Source organism: Ceratotherium simum, chromosome 22, assembly GCF_057802395.1.
Source record: "Ceratotherium simum simum isolate JZ-2026a chromosome 22, ASM5780239v1, whole genome shotgun sequence".
In the NCBI taxonomy this organism is placed as follows: domain Eukaryota; kingdom Metazoa; phylum Chordata; class Mammalia; order Perissodactyla; family Rhinocerotidae; genus Ceratotherium; species Ceratotherium simum.
This window is the reverse complement of record NC_141921.1, coordinates 14116418-14133914: the sequence shown is the minus strand read 5'-3', so window position 1 is coordinate 14133914 and position 17497 is coordinate 14116418. Positions and strand designations below refer to the sequence as shown.

At 41.1% G+C, this 17497-nt stretch overlaps 1 protein-coding gene across 3 annotated transcripts in view; it reads right to left on the bottom strand.

Moving 5' to 3' along the window:
* Positions 1-17497, bottom strand: part of EIF2B3 (eukaryotic translation initiation factor 2B subunit gamma) — a 144899-nt gene that overhangs the window by 27552 nt on the left and 99850 nt on the right. For all 3 annotated transcript variants that reach the window (XM_004442010.3, XM_087446061.1, XM_087446060.1), the window contains exon 7: positions 415-539. In XM_004442010.3, the coding sequence (XP_004442067.1) occupies positions 415-539 (125 nt within the window). The remainder of the gene's footprint in view (positions 1-414; positions 540-17497) is intronic.

The following is a 17497-nucleotide window of genomic DNA, read 5'->3' as shown; positions in this document are numbered from 1 at the left end:
CTCTGGTTGGACTGTAATTGTACACTTCTTCATCTTTCTTCCCTTGACAGAAGAGGCTGAGTTTAGTCAGGAGAGGGGTTGCCCAGAGCCTGAAGAACAAGGTGGGCACCAACTGAGAAGTGGTGGGCAGAGCTTAAAGTCAAAATTGTCTAGTGAGGAACACAGCTAAACCAGAGGTGTGAACCAGAGAACGGACCTGAAGCATGATTAGCCTGTCCCTGAAGAGCACGGTGACAGAGTCTGCTTGAGCAAGCTTACCCAGAACTCAGGGAGTGGCGTCACCTAAACTATTTTGCCTGTTGGCTAGAGAAGAATCTGCTGCCTTGAGACAGACATCTTGGGCTGGACTAAGCTGCCCAGCCACTCTCTCCAAAGTGCTGCTTACTGTCTTACTGCACCAACCCAAGCACTGACCTAAGGACTTCGGCTCCTTTTTCTTTAGATCCTCCTCTTTTTCTTCTCGTCCTTGTTGTGAGGAAGCTGAGAACTGTTTTCTTACTAGGTATGGAATTAGTTCACTTCGGATGGAAGTGATTGACCTAGGAAGAAAGAGTGGTCAAATATGAGAAATCTAACTATCTGGATCCTATTGGGATCAAAAACTCCGTGCAGGCAAGGAAAAGCTCAATTCCTTCCTGTTATGCCACCTTGGGACTGACAGAGATCAAAAGTGGAATGGACTTGGCAGTTCTGGAGAAGCAGAGCATCTAAGTTTTCCATCAGCTTCAGGCTGGAGGTGGGAGGGTAGTGTACTGAATCTGAGAATCCCTTCCCCTGGTTTATGCAGAAAATAGTCTTTCACCAAAGTCCCATCTACATGGTGTGCATGTGTACGTGTTTTGTTTGTTGTTTGTGTGTGTGTATTTTAACATGGTACCTTGACTCTTAACTGGCAATAACTCACAAGAAGGCAGAATGCTCTGGTCTTTTGAAAAAAGTTGTTTTAAAAACATTTAAAAGTTTTCTCCATAAAGGCCTTGAATATCATCTGTTAGATTAATCCTAAGAATCATATTTTTTGTTGGTACTATAAATGGTGTCTTTTAAACATTATTTTCTTCTGGTTGTTGGTTTATAGAAATTCAATTTACTCTGTATTTTGATCTTGTGGCCAATTGCCTTGCAAAATAATCTTATTAATTCTAAAAATTTATCTGTAGATTCTGACAATCATATCAACTATGAAAACACCAATTTTCCTTCTTCCTTTCCAATTCCTGTATCTTTTATTTATAAATTTCATTGTTCTTACCATATTGGCTAAGACTTCACATACAATGCTGAATAGAAGCACTGATAACAGTCATCCTTACTTGTTCTTTTTTTTTTTTTTATAATTTTTATTTATTTATTTTTTCCCCCAAAGCCCCAGTAGATAGTTGTATGTCATAGCTGTACATCCTTCTAGTTGCTGTATGTGGGACGCGGCCTCAGCATGGCCAGAGAAGCAGGGTGTCGGTGCGCGCCCAGGATCCGAACCCGGTCCGCCAGCAGCGGTGCGTGCGCACTTAACCGCTGAGCCACGGGGCCGGCCCCATCCTTACTTGTTCTTGATTTTAAAGGGAATTCTAATATTTTATCATTTAGACTGATAACTGTTGTATGTTTTTTTTTCTTTTCATCATCAACGCTAACCTTTATTGATTGCCTTCTACGTGTAGATATTGGGTTTCATGCTTTATAGGCAATGTTGGCATATGTTACAAGTTTTTTGTTGATACCCTTCATCAGGTTAAGGAAGTTCTCTTTTATTCCTAACTTGCTAAGAGCTTTCATCAATGAACGGGTATTAAATTGAAAAAAAAATTTTTTTTCATGTATGGAGATCATATTTTTTCTCCTTTAATCTGTTATGGTGATGAATTATATATTTCTTATTTTCTAATAATAACAGCTGTATTATAGAAAGACGGTATACATGATTTCTGCTCTATACTCCCTCATAGTAGAGAAATTATGGGTGATTCTTTTCTTCTTTATGCAAATCGTCAAATTTTACCATTTTAGGCCATTTTTTTTTTGTTCTTTTTTTGGTGAGGAAGATCAGCCCTGAGCTAACGTCCATGCCAATCTTCCTCTTTTTGCTTAGGAAGACTGGCCCTGGGCTAACATCCATGCCCATCTTCCTCTACTTTACATGGGACACCACCACAGCATGGCCTGACAAGCAGTGCATTGGTGCACACCTGGGATCCGAACCTGGGTCGCCAGCAGTGGAGTGCACGCACTCAACCGCCATGCCACGGGGCGGCCTCATTTTTTAGGCCATTCTTAAGTTTGTTATCTCTTATTTTTTCTTAGCTTCTATGGTACTACTCTCCTGGTTTGATTCAGATTCTGCAAATTGAAAATCCATTCTTTTTCTTTTTTTTTTTTTTGTGAGGAAGATTAGCCCTGAGCTAACATCTGTTGCCAATCTTTCTCTTTTTGCTGAGTAAGATTGGCCCTGGGCTAACACTGGTGCCCATCTTCCTCTACTTTATATGGGATGCTGCCACAAGACAAGTGGTGCGTCGGTCTGCGCCCAGGATCCGAACCTGTGAATACCAGGCCACTGCAGCGGAGTGCACACACTTACCTGCTATGCCACCAGGCTGGCCCCTAAAATCCATTCTGATGACTAAGTACTTCCCATGCAGATTTCATCCTCCCACCTACTTAAGAGTGGGCTCCCTCACATTACAACAGTTGTACTTATTTACCAATGTCTATCAAAGAATTCCCACAACAAAGTTAACTTCAGTTTACTCTCATGTAATCAGATTGGTCTAGGACAGCACTTACAGAAAATCAGATCAAAGATCAATGTGTAGAAGAATTTCCGGAAGGTAAAGAAATTCCTGCACTATTTTTACATCACTCAGATATAAGCAGTCAGTACTCTTGGCCAAGAACTTTGGAGCTCTCCTTCATTTGGCTTTTTTGGGTCCCAGGAGGCATGGTGCTTCCTGGTGGGTATCAAGACAGGATATTGGGTCTAAATGACCAGGAATCTGTAACAGGAAAAGGGACCTGATCCTTAGTACAGTGAGTATGCTTTTGATTTATACTTAGCAAAGGAAATGAAAGTGTAACCACAGGCCCATTTAGAGCCAGTTCAAACAGACCCCATCTCTTATCAACAAAGTGATTAAGGATCGTCTTTCAGAAAAACTGCAAAGTCACGTAGCCAGGGCATGCACAAGGGAAGAAATCGTGACCTGAAACGACCTCTGAACCAAAGATCCTACTTCTATGGAACCCAAGGACCAGGACGTCACCAGAACTTGAAAGCCGGACTCTTATCGGAAGCGAGGGGTCCCTCATTCAGGAAGATCTGGTGTTAAAATTCCTTCCCAACTTCATCGTAAATGTTTAGAACCTTACCGTAAATCCCTGAAGCCCACCAATCAAAACCTGTCCCACCAGCATTTCCGCATGCCAAGCCTGTTCTCCCTAACTTCTTAAATTTTCTCCCAAATCCTGAATCGGGGGGCCACCCGGTGGCGCAAGTGGCTAAGTGAGCCTGCTCTGCTGGGCAGCCCGGGGCTCCCCGGTTCAGATCCCGGGCATGCACCGATGCACCGCTTGGCAGGCCATGCTGTGGTGGCGTCCCATATAAAGTGGAGGAAGATGGGCACGGATGTTGGCCCAGGGCCAGTCTTCCTCAGCAAAAAAAAAAAAGAGGAGGATTGGCAGATGTTAGCACAGGGCTGATCTTCCTCACAAAAAAAAAAAAATCCTCAATTGGAGAGACAGATCTGAGGGCACACACCCCGTCTCTCTGGAGATCAATCTTCCAGAATAAAGCTGATTTCTCCCCTCAAAGGCTGGTGCCATAATTAATTAGCTTATTTATGTGCATCGGGCAGAGAACCCCAATTTTGTGCAGTAACAAAAGCACAGAGGGGTGAGAGACTAGCACATGATTTTTGGTTTTCTCTCTTACACTGTGACCTTATTGGAATTTTAAATCAGTACTTAATTTATTTAGCATTTACCAAGCATTTATTAATATGCCAGTCACTGTGCTAGGCCTTAGAAATATACTGTTTCTGACTTCAAAGAATTCATAATCCAGTGGGCAGTAGCCTGATTATGGATTTAAGGAGAAGGGTAGAAGGAGATGAGGCCGATTTAGGTAGGGGAGGAAGCCAGATCATGGAAGCATTCTGTGGCAGTCTACAATGGCTGAACTGAGAAGCCAGTGGTAGTTTTTAAGCAAGAAAGTGACATGATCAGTTCTATTTCTTAGTAAGGTAATTCTAGGAACAATGGAAATAGGCCTGGAAAAAGTAGAACGAAGAAGAAGACCTGGAACTGAAGACAGGGAGACCAGTTACAAGACTCTGAGAGATGAGATAATGTGGCCTGAGAGAGCGGTTAATGTATAAGCAGCCGGATAAACCCGACCACTGCTGCATACCTCCCACCCCCTTCCCCAGCTCCCATTCAAAGAAGCTCTGCAGGCTGACACAGGACCATACAGATGGAGTGTAGGTAGGAAGGCAAGACAGAGGCGGAAGCTGAGCAAAATTATGAACACCGGAGCTACACAATTCATGGTTTTTGTCATTTTTAAAGGATCAAATCAAACATCTTTGAAAAATTCTATGTAAGCTGGAAGCTCTTGTATTGAATTTCTTTTTTTTTTTTTTTTGTGAGGAGATCAGCCCTGTGCTAACATCTGCCAATCCTCCTCTTTTTTTGCTGAGGAAGACTGGCCCTAGGCTAACGTCCGTGCCCATCTTCCTCCACTTTATATGGGACACCACCACAGCATGGCTTGCCAAGTGGTGCATCGGTGCGCGCCCGGGATCCAAACCGGTGAACCCCGGGCCTCCGCAGCAGAGCATGCGCACCTAACTGCTTGTGCCACCAGGCCGGTCCCTCTTGTATTGAATTTCAATGTGATTTTTCTCATGATTTGACGGAGATTAAAAATTTCCATATGAATACAAAGAATGAAACAACACATACTCTTAGCTCTTTTTCTCCCCTCTTAATGCCCAAACCAGTGTGGATAGCAAATGTTTGCTGGCCCCCTCTGGTGGAAAACCAGTCAGTTCCCTTTGAAGAAATGCCAAAGCATGGACAGCTGGGGGATTTCAGAGCCATTATATTTACATTATGGGCCAAAAAGAACTGTCACTGCAAGGGGCAAGCAAACCAGCCGTGGCACACAGCCCCTTCAGGCAGAGCCCTTTAAGGAGATCAGACAGTAATTTGAAGAGGGGACATTAAGCAGTCCTGCCAGGTCCCACCCGCCTCTACTGGCACTCAGCATCAGGTCAATTCCTATAATGCAGTTGGATGGAAGACAAAATTACTCTTCCCGCTTCCTAGTCAAAGTAGAGGCAGCTCAAAGTCACGCAAAGAAGTAGGACAGGCCACTGTGAACCGCTGTGAACATCATGACCTTGGGGCTGAAGACTAGCAGCTGGAACCAGTGCCCCGGGCCTGGGCAAGCTCACTTTCTCATTTCCCTCTTATCATAGCCTTCCCAGAAACACCGGCCTCATCTCATAAAATTAAAAGCTCCTCAGAAATAAGAAGCCAGCCCTGGCTGTCTAGGGGTTAGGATTAAGCACTATCATTGTGGTGGCCAGGGTTCATTTCCGGTCAGGGAACCATACCACCTGTTGTCTGTTGTTTGTCATACTGTAGTGGTTGTGTGCTGCTGTGATGCTGAAAGCTACGCTGCTGGTATTTCAAATACTAGCAGGGTCACCCATGGTGGACAGGTTTCAGTGGAGCTTCCAGACTAGGAAGAAGGACATGGCTAACCACTTCGGAAAAAACTAGCCATGAAACCCTACGAACAGTAGTGGAGCACTGTCTAAGCGTGGAAGATGAGAGGATGGTACAAAAAAGACTGGGAGGGTTCTGCTCTGCTGCACACAGGGGTCACTAAGAGTCAGAATCAACTGGAAGGCAGTAACAACAACAACAAAGAAGAAAGCACAAAGGAGAACAACACATTTGATGACTAACTGTAAACAAACAACTCCACCAAATTAAAAAGACAGTTGTTACAAATAGGACAAAGGGTTAACATCTTTAACAGATAAATAGATATAAATGTTTAAAACATATAAAAATATTTTAAAAGAGATAAAAATTAAGACAAGATGCGGAAAAGTCAAGATGGTGGTGTAAGCAGACTCTGAACTCACCTCCTCCCGCGGACACAACCAATTTACAACTACTCGTGGAAAAATTACCCCTGAGAGAGAACCGAAAACTGGATAAGAAGAACTCCTGCAACAAAGAACAATCCTAATTGAGGTGGAAGAGGCAGACACCCCCTTCTGGAGAGGAAAAACACCGCCTTCACAAGCTGCAGTGCCTCATGGCCGCTGGGGAGCAGCCCACAGGTACGTAGCCCTCCCTGGAGGAGTGGGACCCTGAGCCGGGAGCACCCCTGCTGTGGGCATTTTGTGGACCTAGCACAATTGAGACAAGTGGCATAATATCTGACTTTGCCTGCTACTAAAACATTGGGGAGTACCCCCAGAAAAGCTGGTTCACAAAGAAATAAAAACCGGCTCTTAAAGGGCCCACGCGCACACTCACCCGATTCAGAAAGCCAACCTAAAATCACCAGAAAGAAAGGTGCACAGTGCTTTGGTGAAAAGAGACTCACCTGATAGGCTCTGAGTGCATTGCAGTGAGAGGTGAGACCTCTCCAGGGACTGGGACATTGGCGGCGGCCATTGTTGTGGCCTGGTGTGGGTGTGCTGACACAGATGCCATTGGAGTTCTCCTTGGGGCCTGCTAGCCCAGGTCTGCCCCACCCACTAGAGCACCGATTTAATCCAGCTCAGCCAGGGCAGGCAGCCCACCTAGAGACTGGCCCACCCAACAACAAGCCCTCAGGCAACTTGTGGGCCTGAATAGATTGGTGACTGGATTCTCTGCAGCCTGGCAACTGAGCTCACTTCATTGGGGCAGGGCGTGCACAAGGAGCGGGTGGAGAGTGTGGGGCGGTGGTGGAGTGTGTGGGGCTCCCACCGTGGAGAGACTGGGTCCACTTCAGGAGGTCGGGTCCACTTCAGGAGGTCGTGGCGCGCACACGGGGCAGGACTGTGTTGACTGTGTGCGTGCGGACCTGTGGGCGGCAGGGCTTGTCAGCTGCAGAAGACTTGTGCTTCTCAAAGACCCACATAGGGGGTCTGCCCCACCTTCCAAAGCCTGAAACAATTGGGTGCTCCTGTGCCTGAGGCCAGCCACACCCAGCTGCAATCCTCAGAGAGCTGACAAGAGACCTAAAGGCTGGAGGCTTATAGCATTTGTAAGCCCCTGAGCCTAACAACCTGCCACGCTGGGGGCCTACTTACTTAAAAGAAATACTGAAACACAAATGTGGTATTAGAACTTGCAGCCAACTGTGCTGGGGCTCCCCACACCCGATACAGAGACCGAAGGGCCCACAACAACTACAAGCAGCTGAGCATTACAACAGCTGGCCAGGAGCATAACTTGGCCTCCCTGGGTGCCTACAGGGAGAGCAAACAGGCCACAACAGAAGGACACACGTAGCCCACATAAGGGTCACTGACCCCTGGAACATTAAGAACTGAGGGAAGCACACTGCAGGCCTCCTAAGGCATCACTTATATAAGGTCACCTATCCAAGAGCGGGAGACGTAGCTGACCTACCTAATATGTAGACACAAGCACAGGGAAAGAGGCAAAATGAGGAGGCAAAGGAATACATTCCAAGTAAGGGAACAGGACAAAACCCCAGAAAAGGAACTAAGTGAAACAGAAATGAGCAACCTACCTGACAGAGAGTTCAAACAAAGAGTGTTAAGGATGCTCACTGACCTGGGGAGAAGAATAGATGAACTCAGTGAGAATGTCAACAAAGAAATGGAAGATATAAAAAAGAACCAATCAGAAATGAAGAATACAATACTGGAAATGAAAAATTCACTAGAGGGACTCAAAAGCAGAGTAGAGGATACAGAAGAACAGATCTGCGAGCTGGACGAACGACTAGAAGAAATTACCCAAGCTGAACAGGTAAAAGAGCAAAGAATTAAAAAGAGTGAGGACAGTCTAAGGGACCTCTGGGACAACATCAAGTGCACTAACATCCGTGTTATAGATGTCCCGGAAGGAGAAGAGCGAGATGAAGGGGCAGAGAATCTAGTTGAAGAAATAACAGATGAAAACTTCCCTAACCTAAGGAAGGAAACAGACATCAGGTACAGGAAGCACAGAGAGCCCTAAACAAGATAAACCCAAAGAGGCCCACACCAAGGCACATTGTAATCAAAATGTCCAGAATTAAAGAGAGCATCCTAAAAGCCACAAGAGAAAGACAAGTTACATACAAAGGAAACCCCATAAGGCTATCAGCTGACTTCTCAGCAGAAACCTTACGGGCTAGAAGAGAGTGGCACGATGTATTTAAAGTGCTAAAAGGAAAAAACTTACAGCCAAGAATACTCTACCCATCAAGGTTATCATTCAAAATGGAAGGAGAGATCAAAAATTTCCCAGACAAGCAAAAATTAAAGGAGTTTGTCACCAAGAAACCAGTGCTACAAGAAATGTTAAAGGGACTGATTTAAGGGGAAAAGAGAAGACCACAAATAGGAAACATTATCTATTTCCATGATAAGAGGGTAATGGATACAAATGCACAAAACATAAAATGAGGGAGGAGGGGAGTTAAAAAGTAGAGCTTTTAGACACAGGTCAAACTAAAGAGACCATCAATTCTGTATAGAAGGAGAAAGGAACAGAGAAGGACTACTAAAACACTGAGGAAAAAAAAAAAAGTTAAAAAATGGCAGTAAGTACATACTTATCAATAGCTACTTTAAACGTCAATGGACTAAATGCTCCAATTAAAAGGCATAGGGTGGCGGGGCCGGCCCGGTGGCGCAAGCGGTTAAGTGCGCACGCTCCGCTGCGGCGGCCCGGGGTTCGCTGGTTCGGATCCCGGGCGCGCACCGATGCACTGCTTGGCAAGCCATGCTAAGGCGGCATCCCATATAAAGTGGAGGAAGATGGGCGCAGATGTTAGCCCAGGGCCGTCTTCCTCAGCAAAAAAAGAGGAGGATTGGCGGATGTTAGCACAGGGCTGATCTCCTCACAAAAAAAAAAGGCATAGGGTGGCTCATTGGATAAAAAAACAAGACCCATATATATGCTGCATACAAGAGACACACTTCAGACCTAAAGACACTCACAAACTGAAAGTGAAGGGATGGAAAAAGATACTCCAAGCAAATGGCAATGAAAAGAAAGCTGGGGTAGCAATACTCATATCAGACAAAATAAACTTTAAAACAAAAACTGTAAAAAGAGACAAAGAAGGGCATTACATAATGATCAAGGGAACAATCCAACAAGAGGATATAACACTTGTAAATATCTACACACCCAATGTAGGTGCACCTAAATATATAAAGCAATTATTAACAGACATAAAAAGAGAAATAGACAGTAACACAATAATAGTAGGGGACTTTAACACTCCACTTACACCAACGGATAGATCATCCAAACAGAAGATCAATAAGGAAACATTGGCCTTAAATGACACACTAGAACAGATGGACCTAGTAAATATATACAGAGCATTCCATCCAAAAATTGAAGAATATGCGTTCTTGTCAAATGCACACGGAACATTCTCCAGGATTGATCACATATTAGGCCACAAAACAAGTCTCCATAAATTAAGAAGATTGAAATAATACCAAGCATCTTTTCTGACCACAACGGTATGAAACTAGAAATCAATTTTAGGAAGAAAATCAGAAAAGCCACAAATACGTGGAGATTAAACAAAATGCTACCGAACAATGATTGAGTGAATGAAGAAATCAAAGGAGAATTCAAAAAATACCTGGAGACAAATGCAAATGAAAATACGACATGCCAGAATTTATGGGATACAGCAAAAGCGGTTCTAAGAGGGAAGTTTATAGCAATACAGGCCTATCTCAACAAACAAGAAAAATCTCAAATAAACAATCTAACAATGCACCTAAAGGAACTGGAAAAAGAAGAACAAACAAAGCCCAAAATCAGTAGAAGAAGGGAAATATAAAAATCAGAGCAGAAATAAATGAAATAGAGACTAAAAAAACAATAGAAAAAAATCAATAAAACCAAGAGCTGGTTCTTTGAAAAGATAAACAAAATTGACAAACCTTTAGCTAGACTCACCAAGAAAAAAAGAGAGAAGACACAAATAAGTAAAATCAGAAATGAAAGGGCCGGCCCCGTGGCTTAGCGGTTAAGTGCGCGCGCTCCGCTGCTGGCAGCCCGGGTTCAGATCCCGGGCGCGCACCCACACACCGCTTCTCCGGCCATGCTGAGGCCGCGTCCCACATACAGCAACTAGAAGGATGTGCAGCTATGACATGCAACTATCTGCTGGTGCTTTGGGGGAAATAAATAAATAAAATCTTAAAAAAAAAAAAAAAAAAAAAAGAAATGAAAGAGGACAAATTACGACACCTCAGAAATACAAAAGATTATAAGGGAATACTATAAAAAGCTATATGCCAACAAATTCGACAATCTGGAAGAAATGGATAAATTCTTACAATCATACAACCTTCCAAAATTGGATCAAGAAGAAATAGAGAATTTGAATAGACCAATCACCAGTAAGGAGATCGAAACAGTAATCAAAAACCTCCCCAAAAATAAAAGTCCAAGACCAGACGGCTTCCCTGGTGAATTCTACCAAACATTCAAAGAAGACTTAATACCTATCCTTCTCAAACTCTTCCAAAAAATTGAGGAGGGGGGGAAGCTCCCTAACTCATTCTACGAAGCCAACATTACCCTGATACCAAAACCAGACAAGGACAACACAAAAAAAGAAAATTACAGGCCAATATCACTGATGAACATCAATGCAAAAATCCTCAACAAAATACTAGCAAATCGCATACAACAATACGTTAAAAAGATTATACACCATGATCAAGTGGGATTTATTCCAGGTATGCAGGGATGGTTCAACATTCGCAAATCAATCAACATAATACACCACATTAATAAAATGAAGAATAAAAATCACATGATCATCTCAATAGATGCAGAGAAAGCATTTGACACGATACAGCAGCCATTTATGATAAAAACTCTGAATAAAATGGGTATAGAAGGAAAGTACCTCAACATAATAAAGGCCATATATGAGAAACCCACAGCTAATATCATCCTCAATGGTGGAAAACTGAAAGCTATCCCTCTAAGAACAGGAACCAGACAAGGATGCCCACTCTCACCACTCCTATTTAACATAGTACTGGAAGTCCTAGCCAGAGCAATCAGGTAAGAGAAAGAAATAAAAGGGATCCAAACTGGAAAAGAAGAAGTGAAACTCTCACTATTTGCAGATGACATGATTTTATATATAGAAGACCCTAAAGAATCCACCAAAAGACTTTTAGAAGTAATAAATGAATACGATAAAGTTGCAGGATACAAAGACAACATACAAAAATCATTTGGATTTCTATACACTAACAACGAAGTAGCAGAAAGAGAAATTAAGAATACCATCCCATTTATAATTGCAACAAAAAGAATAAAATACCTAGGAATAAACTTAACCAAAGAGGTGAAAGATCTGTACACCAAAAACTATAAAACATTGCTGAAAAAAATTGAAGAAGACAGAAAGAAATGGAAAGATATTCCGTGCTCTTGGATTGGAAGAATTAACATAGTTAAGATGTCCATACTTCCTAAAGCATTGCTTTAGGATAGATTCAATGCAATCCCTATCAAAGTTCCAACAACATTTTTCACAGAAATAGAACAAAGAATCCTAAAATTTATATGGAACAACAAAAGACCCCGAATAGCTAAAGGAATCCTGAGAAAAAAGAACAAAGCTGGAGGTATCACACTCCCTGATTTCAAAATATACTACAAAGCTATAGTAACCAAAACAGCATGGTACTGGCACAAAAACAGACACACAGATCAATGGAATAGAATCGAAAGCCCAGAAATAAACCCACACATCTATGGACAGCTAATCTTTGACAAAGGAGCCAAGGACATACAATGGAGAAAAGAAAGTCTCTTCAACAAATGGTGTTGGGAAAACTGGACAGCCACACGCAAAAAATGAAAGTAGACCCTTACCTTACAACCATACACAAAAATTAACTCAAAATGGATTAAAGACTTGAATGTAAGACCTGAAACTATGAAACTTCTAGAAGAAAACATAGGCAGCATGCTCTTCGACATCGGTCTTAGCAACGTATTTTCAAGCACCATGTCTGACAGGGCAAGAGAAACAACAGAAAAAAATAAACAAATGGGACTACATCCAACTAAAAAGCTTCTGCACAGCAAAGGAAACCATCAACAAAACGAAAAGACAACCTAACACTTGGGAGAAGATGTTTGCAAACCATACATGTGATAAGAGGTTAATCTCCAAAATATATAAAGAACTCATGCATCTCAACAACAAAAAAACTAACAACCCAATTAAAAAATGGGCAAAAGACTTGAACAGACATTTCTCCAAAGAAGATATACAGATGGCCAACAGACACATGAAAAGATGTTCGACATCATTAACTATCAGGGAAATGCAAATCAAAACTACAATGAGATATCACCTCATGCCCGTCAGAATGGCTATAATTAACAAGACAGGAAACAACAAGTGTTGGAGAGGATGTGGAGAGAAAGGAACTCTCATACACTGCTGGTGGGAGTGCAGACTGGTGCAGCCACTATGGAAAACAGTATGGAGATTCCTCAAAAAATTAAGGCTAGAACTACCATATGATCCAGCTATTCCACTGCTGGGTATTTATCCAAAGAACTTGAAAACACCAATGTGTAAAGATACATGCACCCCTGTGTTCATTGCAGCGTTATTCACAATAGCCAAGACTTGGACGCAACCTAAGTGCCCATCAAGGGACGAATGGATAAAGAAGATGTGGTATATATACACAATGGAATACTACTCAGCCATAAGAAACAATGAAATCCAGTCATTTGTGACAACATGGATGGACATTGAGGGTATTATGCAAAGTGAAATAAGTCAGAGGGAGAAGGTCTAATACCGTATGATTTCCCTCATTAAGTAGTAGATAATAACAAAACAAACAAACACATAGAGACAGAGATTGGATTGTTGGTTACCAGAGGGGAAGGGGGCAGGGAGGAGGGTGAAAGGGATAATTCGGCACATGTGTGTGGTATGGGTTGTAATCAGTACTTGGGTGGTGAACATGATGTAATCTATGCAGAAATAGAAGTATAATGATGTACACCTGAAATTTATACAATGTTATAAATCAATGTTACTGCAATAAACAAAAAATTAAAAAATAAATAAATAAAATAAAGCTATTAATAACTAAAAAAAAAAGGGCCAGCCCCGTGGCTTAGTGGTTAAGTGCGCGCGCTCTGCTGCTGGCGGCCCGGGTTCGGATCCCAGGCGCACACTGACACACTGCTTCTCCGGCCGTGCTGAGGCCACGTCCCACATACAGCAACTAGAAGGATGTGCAGCTATGACATACAACTATCTACTGGGGCTTTGGGGGAAAATAAATAAATAAAATCTTAAAAAAAAAAAATAACTAAAAAAAAAATAAGACAAGATGCACTTTTTCTCCCAATCAAAAATTAGCTGATTTAAAATAATTCTCATTACTGATAAGGGTGCTTTGAGACAGTTACTCTCATACAATGGGAATCGGAGTGTAAACTGCTAAAATCTTTTCTGAAAAGCAATTAGCAATACATAGCAAAGGTCTTGAAGATATTCATATTATCTCACCTGTAATTCTATTTGTATAATTCTATTTCTATAAATCTATCATATCTCACAGTAGTAGAATTATGGGTAATATTTTCTTTTTATATGTTTTGAATTTTCCAAATTTCACAGCCACAGGCCATTCCTTTTGCCTTCTTCCCTTAATTTCTGTGGCATCACTCTCTTGATCTGTTCCTATTTCTGATAGCCCTCCCTCTGTTTCTCCTAAAATATTTGGTGTTTCTCAGGTTTTTCCTTTTCTTAAGATTTTTCTCATGCTATTTGTCTCCCTGAGACAGGCCATCACTTAGTGGATTTTTTGCTGCTGATTCCCAAATGCAGACCCACAGCGAAGACGTCTCTCCTTTATTTTAGTCTTACATTTTCAACTGCCTGATGGATCCCTCCATTTAGATGACACAGGTACCTTAAACTCAATGTCTAAAACTGAACCCATCATCTTTCTCCCAAACCTCCCCCCACCAACACTGGTTATCTTGCTTCGTGACATGAAGATTCATTTAGTCACTCAAGCTAGAAATCTGTAATCATCCTGACTCCTCCTTCTTCCTTCACTCCTCACATACAATCAGTCACCAAACACGGCTGATTTTATCTCCTAAATCTCTTTTAAAACTGTCAACTTCTCTCCATTTCTACTATCACCACCTAGTCCAAGCCACTGTCATCATTTGCCTGGATTCCTGCAACTACTTTTAATTGGTCTCTCTCCCTCCAGTCTTACCTCTTGAAATCTATCCTTCATATTATACACAGAATACTCTTTCTAAAGTACAATCTGATCATGTCTCTTCTTCCTTCAATCTACCCTCTTAACACTGTAGCCACAGGGATTTTTCCAAAGTACAAATATGATCTTATCTCCTTAAATTTATTTAAGGCTCAGGATAGTGGCCCGAGACGTAGCATGAGGGAAGTTTCTGGAAATCCGGTAATGTTCTGTTTCTTGACCCGAATAGTAGTTACAAGGGTGTGTTCACTTTGTGAAAATTTATTGAGCCACAAGGCAGCTCTCAAATATCATCTCTCTTTGGAGACCTTTCATAACATTTGTAGGCTCTGTACTCGCATAGCAATGAGAATTATATATACTGTTTTTGAATCCATATCATGTTGAGTTCTATGCTAGGAAATTAATATACATCATCTCAAATTCTTATAGCACTTCTCATGGTAGGTATCATTGTTCTTATTTTATAAGTGAGGAAATCAAGGTTTAGAAAGGTTAATTATTTTGCTTAAGGTTAATACAGCTTTTATAATTGGCAGAGCTGAAACTTACTCCACATCTATCCCAAAGCCCATGATTCTTTCCACTATAACATAATAGCTAGTATCCTGTGTTTACTGCAACCACAGCACTTTCCACAGGATTTATAATTTTCTGCTTACTGCCTTTCTACCAATAAACATGTAGTCAGTGTTAAATAAAAATTTATTTGAATAAACAAATAAATGAATGTGTAAATCATTGAGTGTCATCCCTCTAGGTCAGATAACTGGCAATAATTTCTTTTTCTGATTTTTGGACATAGAAAGTAGAGCCTTCCGGATTTTGAAATGTAATGAACTCTAAATATGTTTCTCTATTAATAATATTACTAGTATTAAAAATCCAACATTTGAAAAAATACATGATTATTAGTTCTGCTTAAGTCTGGTATTTTTAGCATTTTGCCTTGATCTAAGATTAGGCCCTATTTGTGGCCAAAAGATTCCAGGGAAAGCCTAAAAATGATGTCCATGGCAAATGGAAAAATTTAGCTACTTTTGCATTCTGGCTTTTTTGTTTTTGTAAGCAAATCAAAAGAGACTTAAAATCCTCTGAATGTCTTCTACTTCAAGTCAGTCCTTCAAAATATTAGTTAGGAAAGAAGTAGAAGAGAAAACCTACTTTTATAAAGCTTGGAACTCAAGTCTACAAAACAGAATATTAAAGGTTTGGGTTTTCTTGCCTCTTCTCTCAGCAGAGCTGTAATTTAGGAAGAAAAGGTGATTGTTGAGTTAACCCAATGCTTTGTTTCCAGGCTTTTTTTTTTTTTTGCCTTCAAAGAAAACAGATATAATCTGGAATAGTAAACAGGAAATTATTTTAGATTAAAAAGTACTGACTTTAAAGCTAGGTATTTGGTATATAGTATTCTGTGATACCGTTTTTTCCTTCTTAGCAAAATACTGAAAGCTTCTATAAATTTTCAATGTTGGTGAATATGGTTTGAGAAAGAAAAACATGTTCCGATCCTACAAGCTGGAGAGACTGCTTAGGCTTAGGTCAATTCAATAAACATTTTGTTTATTCAGATTTACTCACTGAGCAACCAAAATGTGCCAGGTATGTTCCAGACAGTGGGGATATAACAGTGAAACAAAACAGGTAAACCCATGCCCTCAAATGAAGTTGACAGTTTGGTTGCCTTGATATTTACTGAGCATATACTGTGTGTCGCAAGATGAATCAGACAGGATTCTGTCCTCAAGGAGTTCAAAAAAGTCGAAAAGACAGACATGCAAATACTATGTAATAGGATGCGCATAATAATTGAAGATTATACAAGATCAGAAGAGAGAATAATTAATTATACCTGATGGAGATAAGCACAGAATATGATGGTAGCACAGAGCAAGCGTACCTAATCTAAGTGGAGGTGAAGGGGAAAAAATTGTGAGAAAGCTTCCAACAGGAGTAACATCTAGGCAAGTTTTAATGGATATTTAGGATTTGTCAGAGAAGCAAGAAAGATAGAAAGGATACCAATGAAACATTATACTTACAGGGAAATTACTTTTAAATCCTCACCAAACTAAACATATCTTTTCTTCTGGTTTTAGATCTTCTAGTTCTGTATGATGCTTCTTCCTAGGAGTGCTTTAATTATAATTATTATGCCAGTTTTTAAGTCCTCTTTAAAAAGATTATCTTTCCTAGCATAGGCTGGCCCTCTGATGGCACAGGCAAGCTCAACTGAGAGATTCATCTTTAAGGTAACTTTAAGTCAATACAATGTGTTGCTAGGCCTTTGTTCCTTACCCAGCAGACAGTGATTTCCAGAAGTCCCAGAGATCAAAATGAATGTAACTAAAAAGTTAAAGGAGACTACCCTGGTTTAATCTTGGTAGCACCTGCATCTTCAGATGTCAGTATGCGGCCATCACTTAACAGCCCTGGTTAGAAGGTGTATAAGCCACATGTTCTTGGCTTAATTTTGTTCTGTTATTTATGTAAAGGATACATCATGCAATCTCTAGGACACCTAAGGACAGGAAACCAAGTACAGCCAAGTCAATATGGATGCTTGAACTAAACAGTAAGGAATTAAGGCTCCTGCCTATCTCTCATGGCACTACAAGGTCCCTCATCTCTGCTTCTTATCTCTACTCTGCTTTCCTATGCTTACTCATGGCTTTCTAGCTAGTCTATAACTTCATCTTCCACTGTGGCTTTAGTTATCACTCTGATTCTCATCTTACAGCACGGTTGCTTATTCCCAATTCTTGACTTCACTTATGGGGCATTAGTACTGCAATTGGTAAATACTTGGAATCTGGCAAAGCTGGTCAAATAGGTAATGATGTGGTCAGACTTGCAACTTAGAAAGACCTCTGGTAGTTTTGTGGAGGATACATTGGAAAGGGAGAGCCTGGAGGCAGAAGACTAGCAAGGTGGATGCTATATTAATCCAGTGGAGAGATGATTTGAAGGCTAGCTAAAAGTCT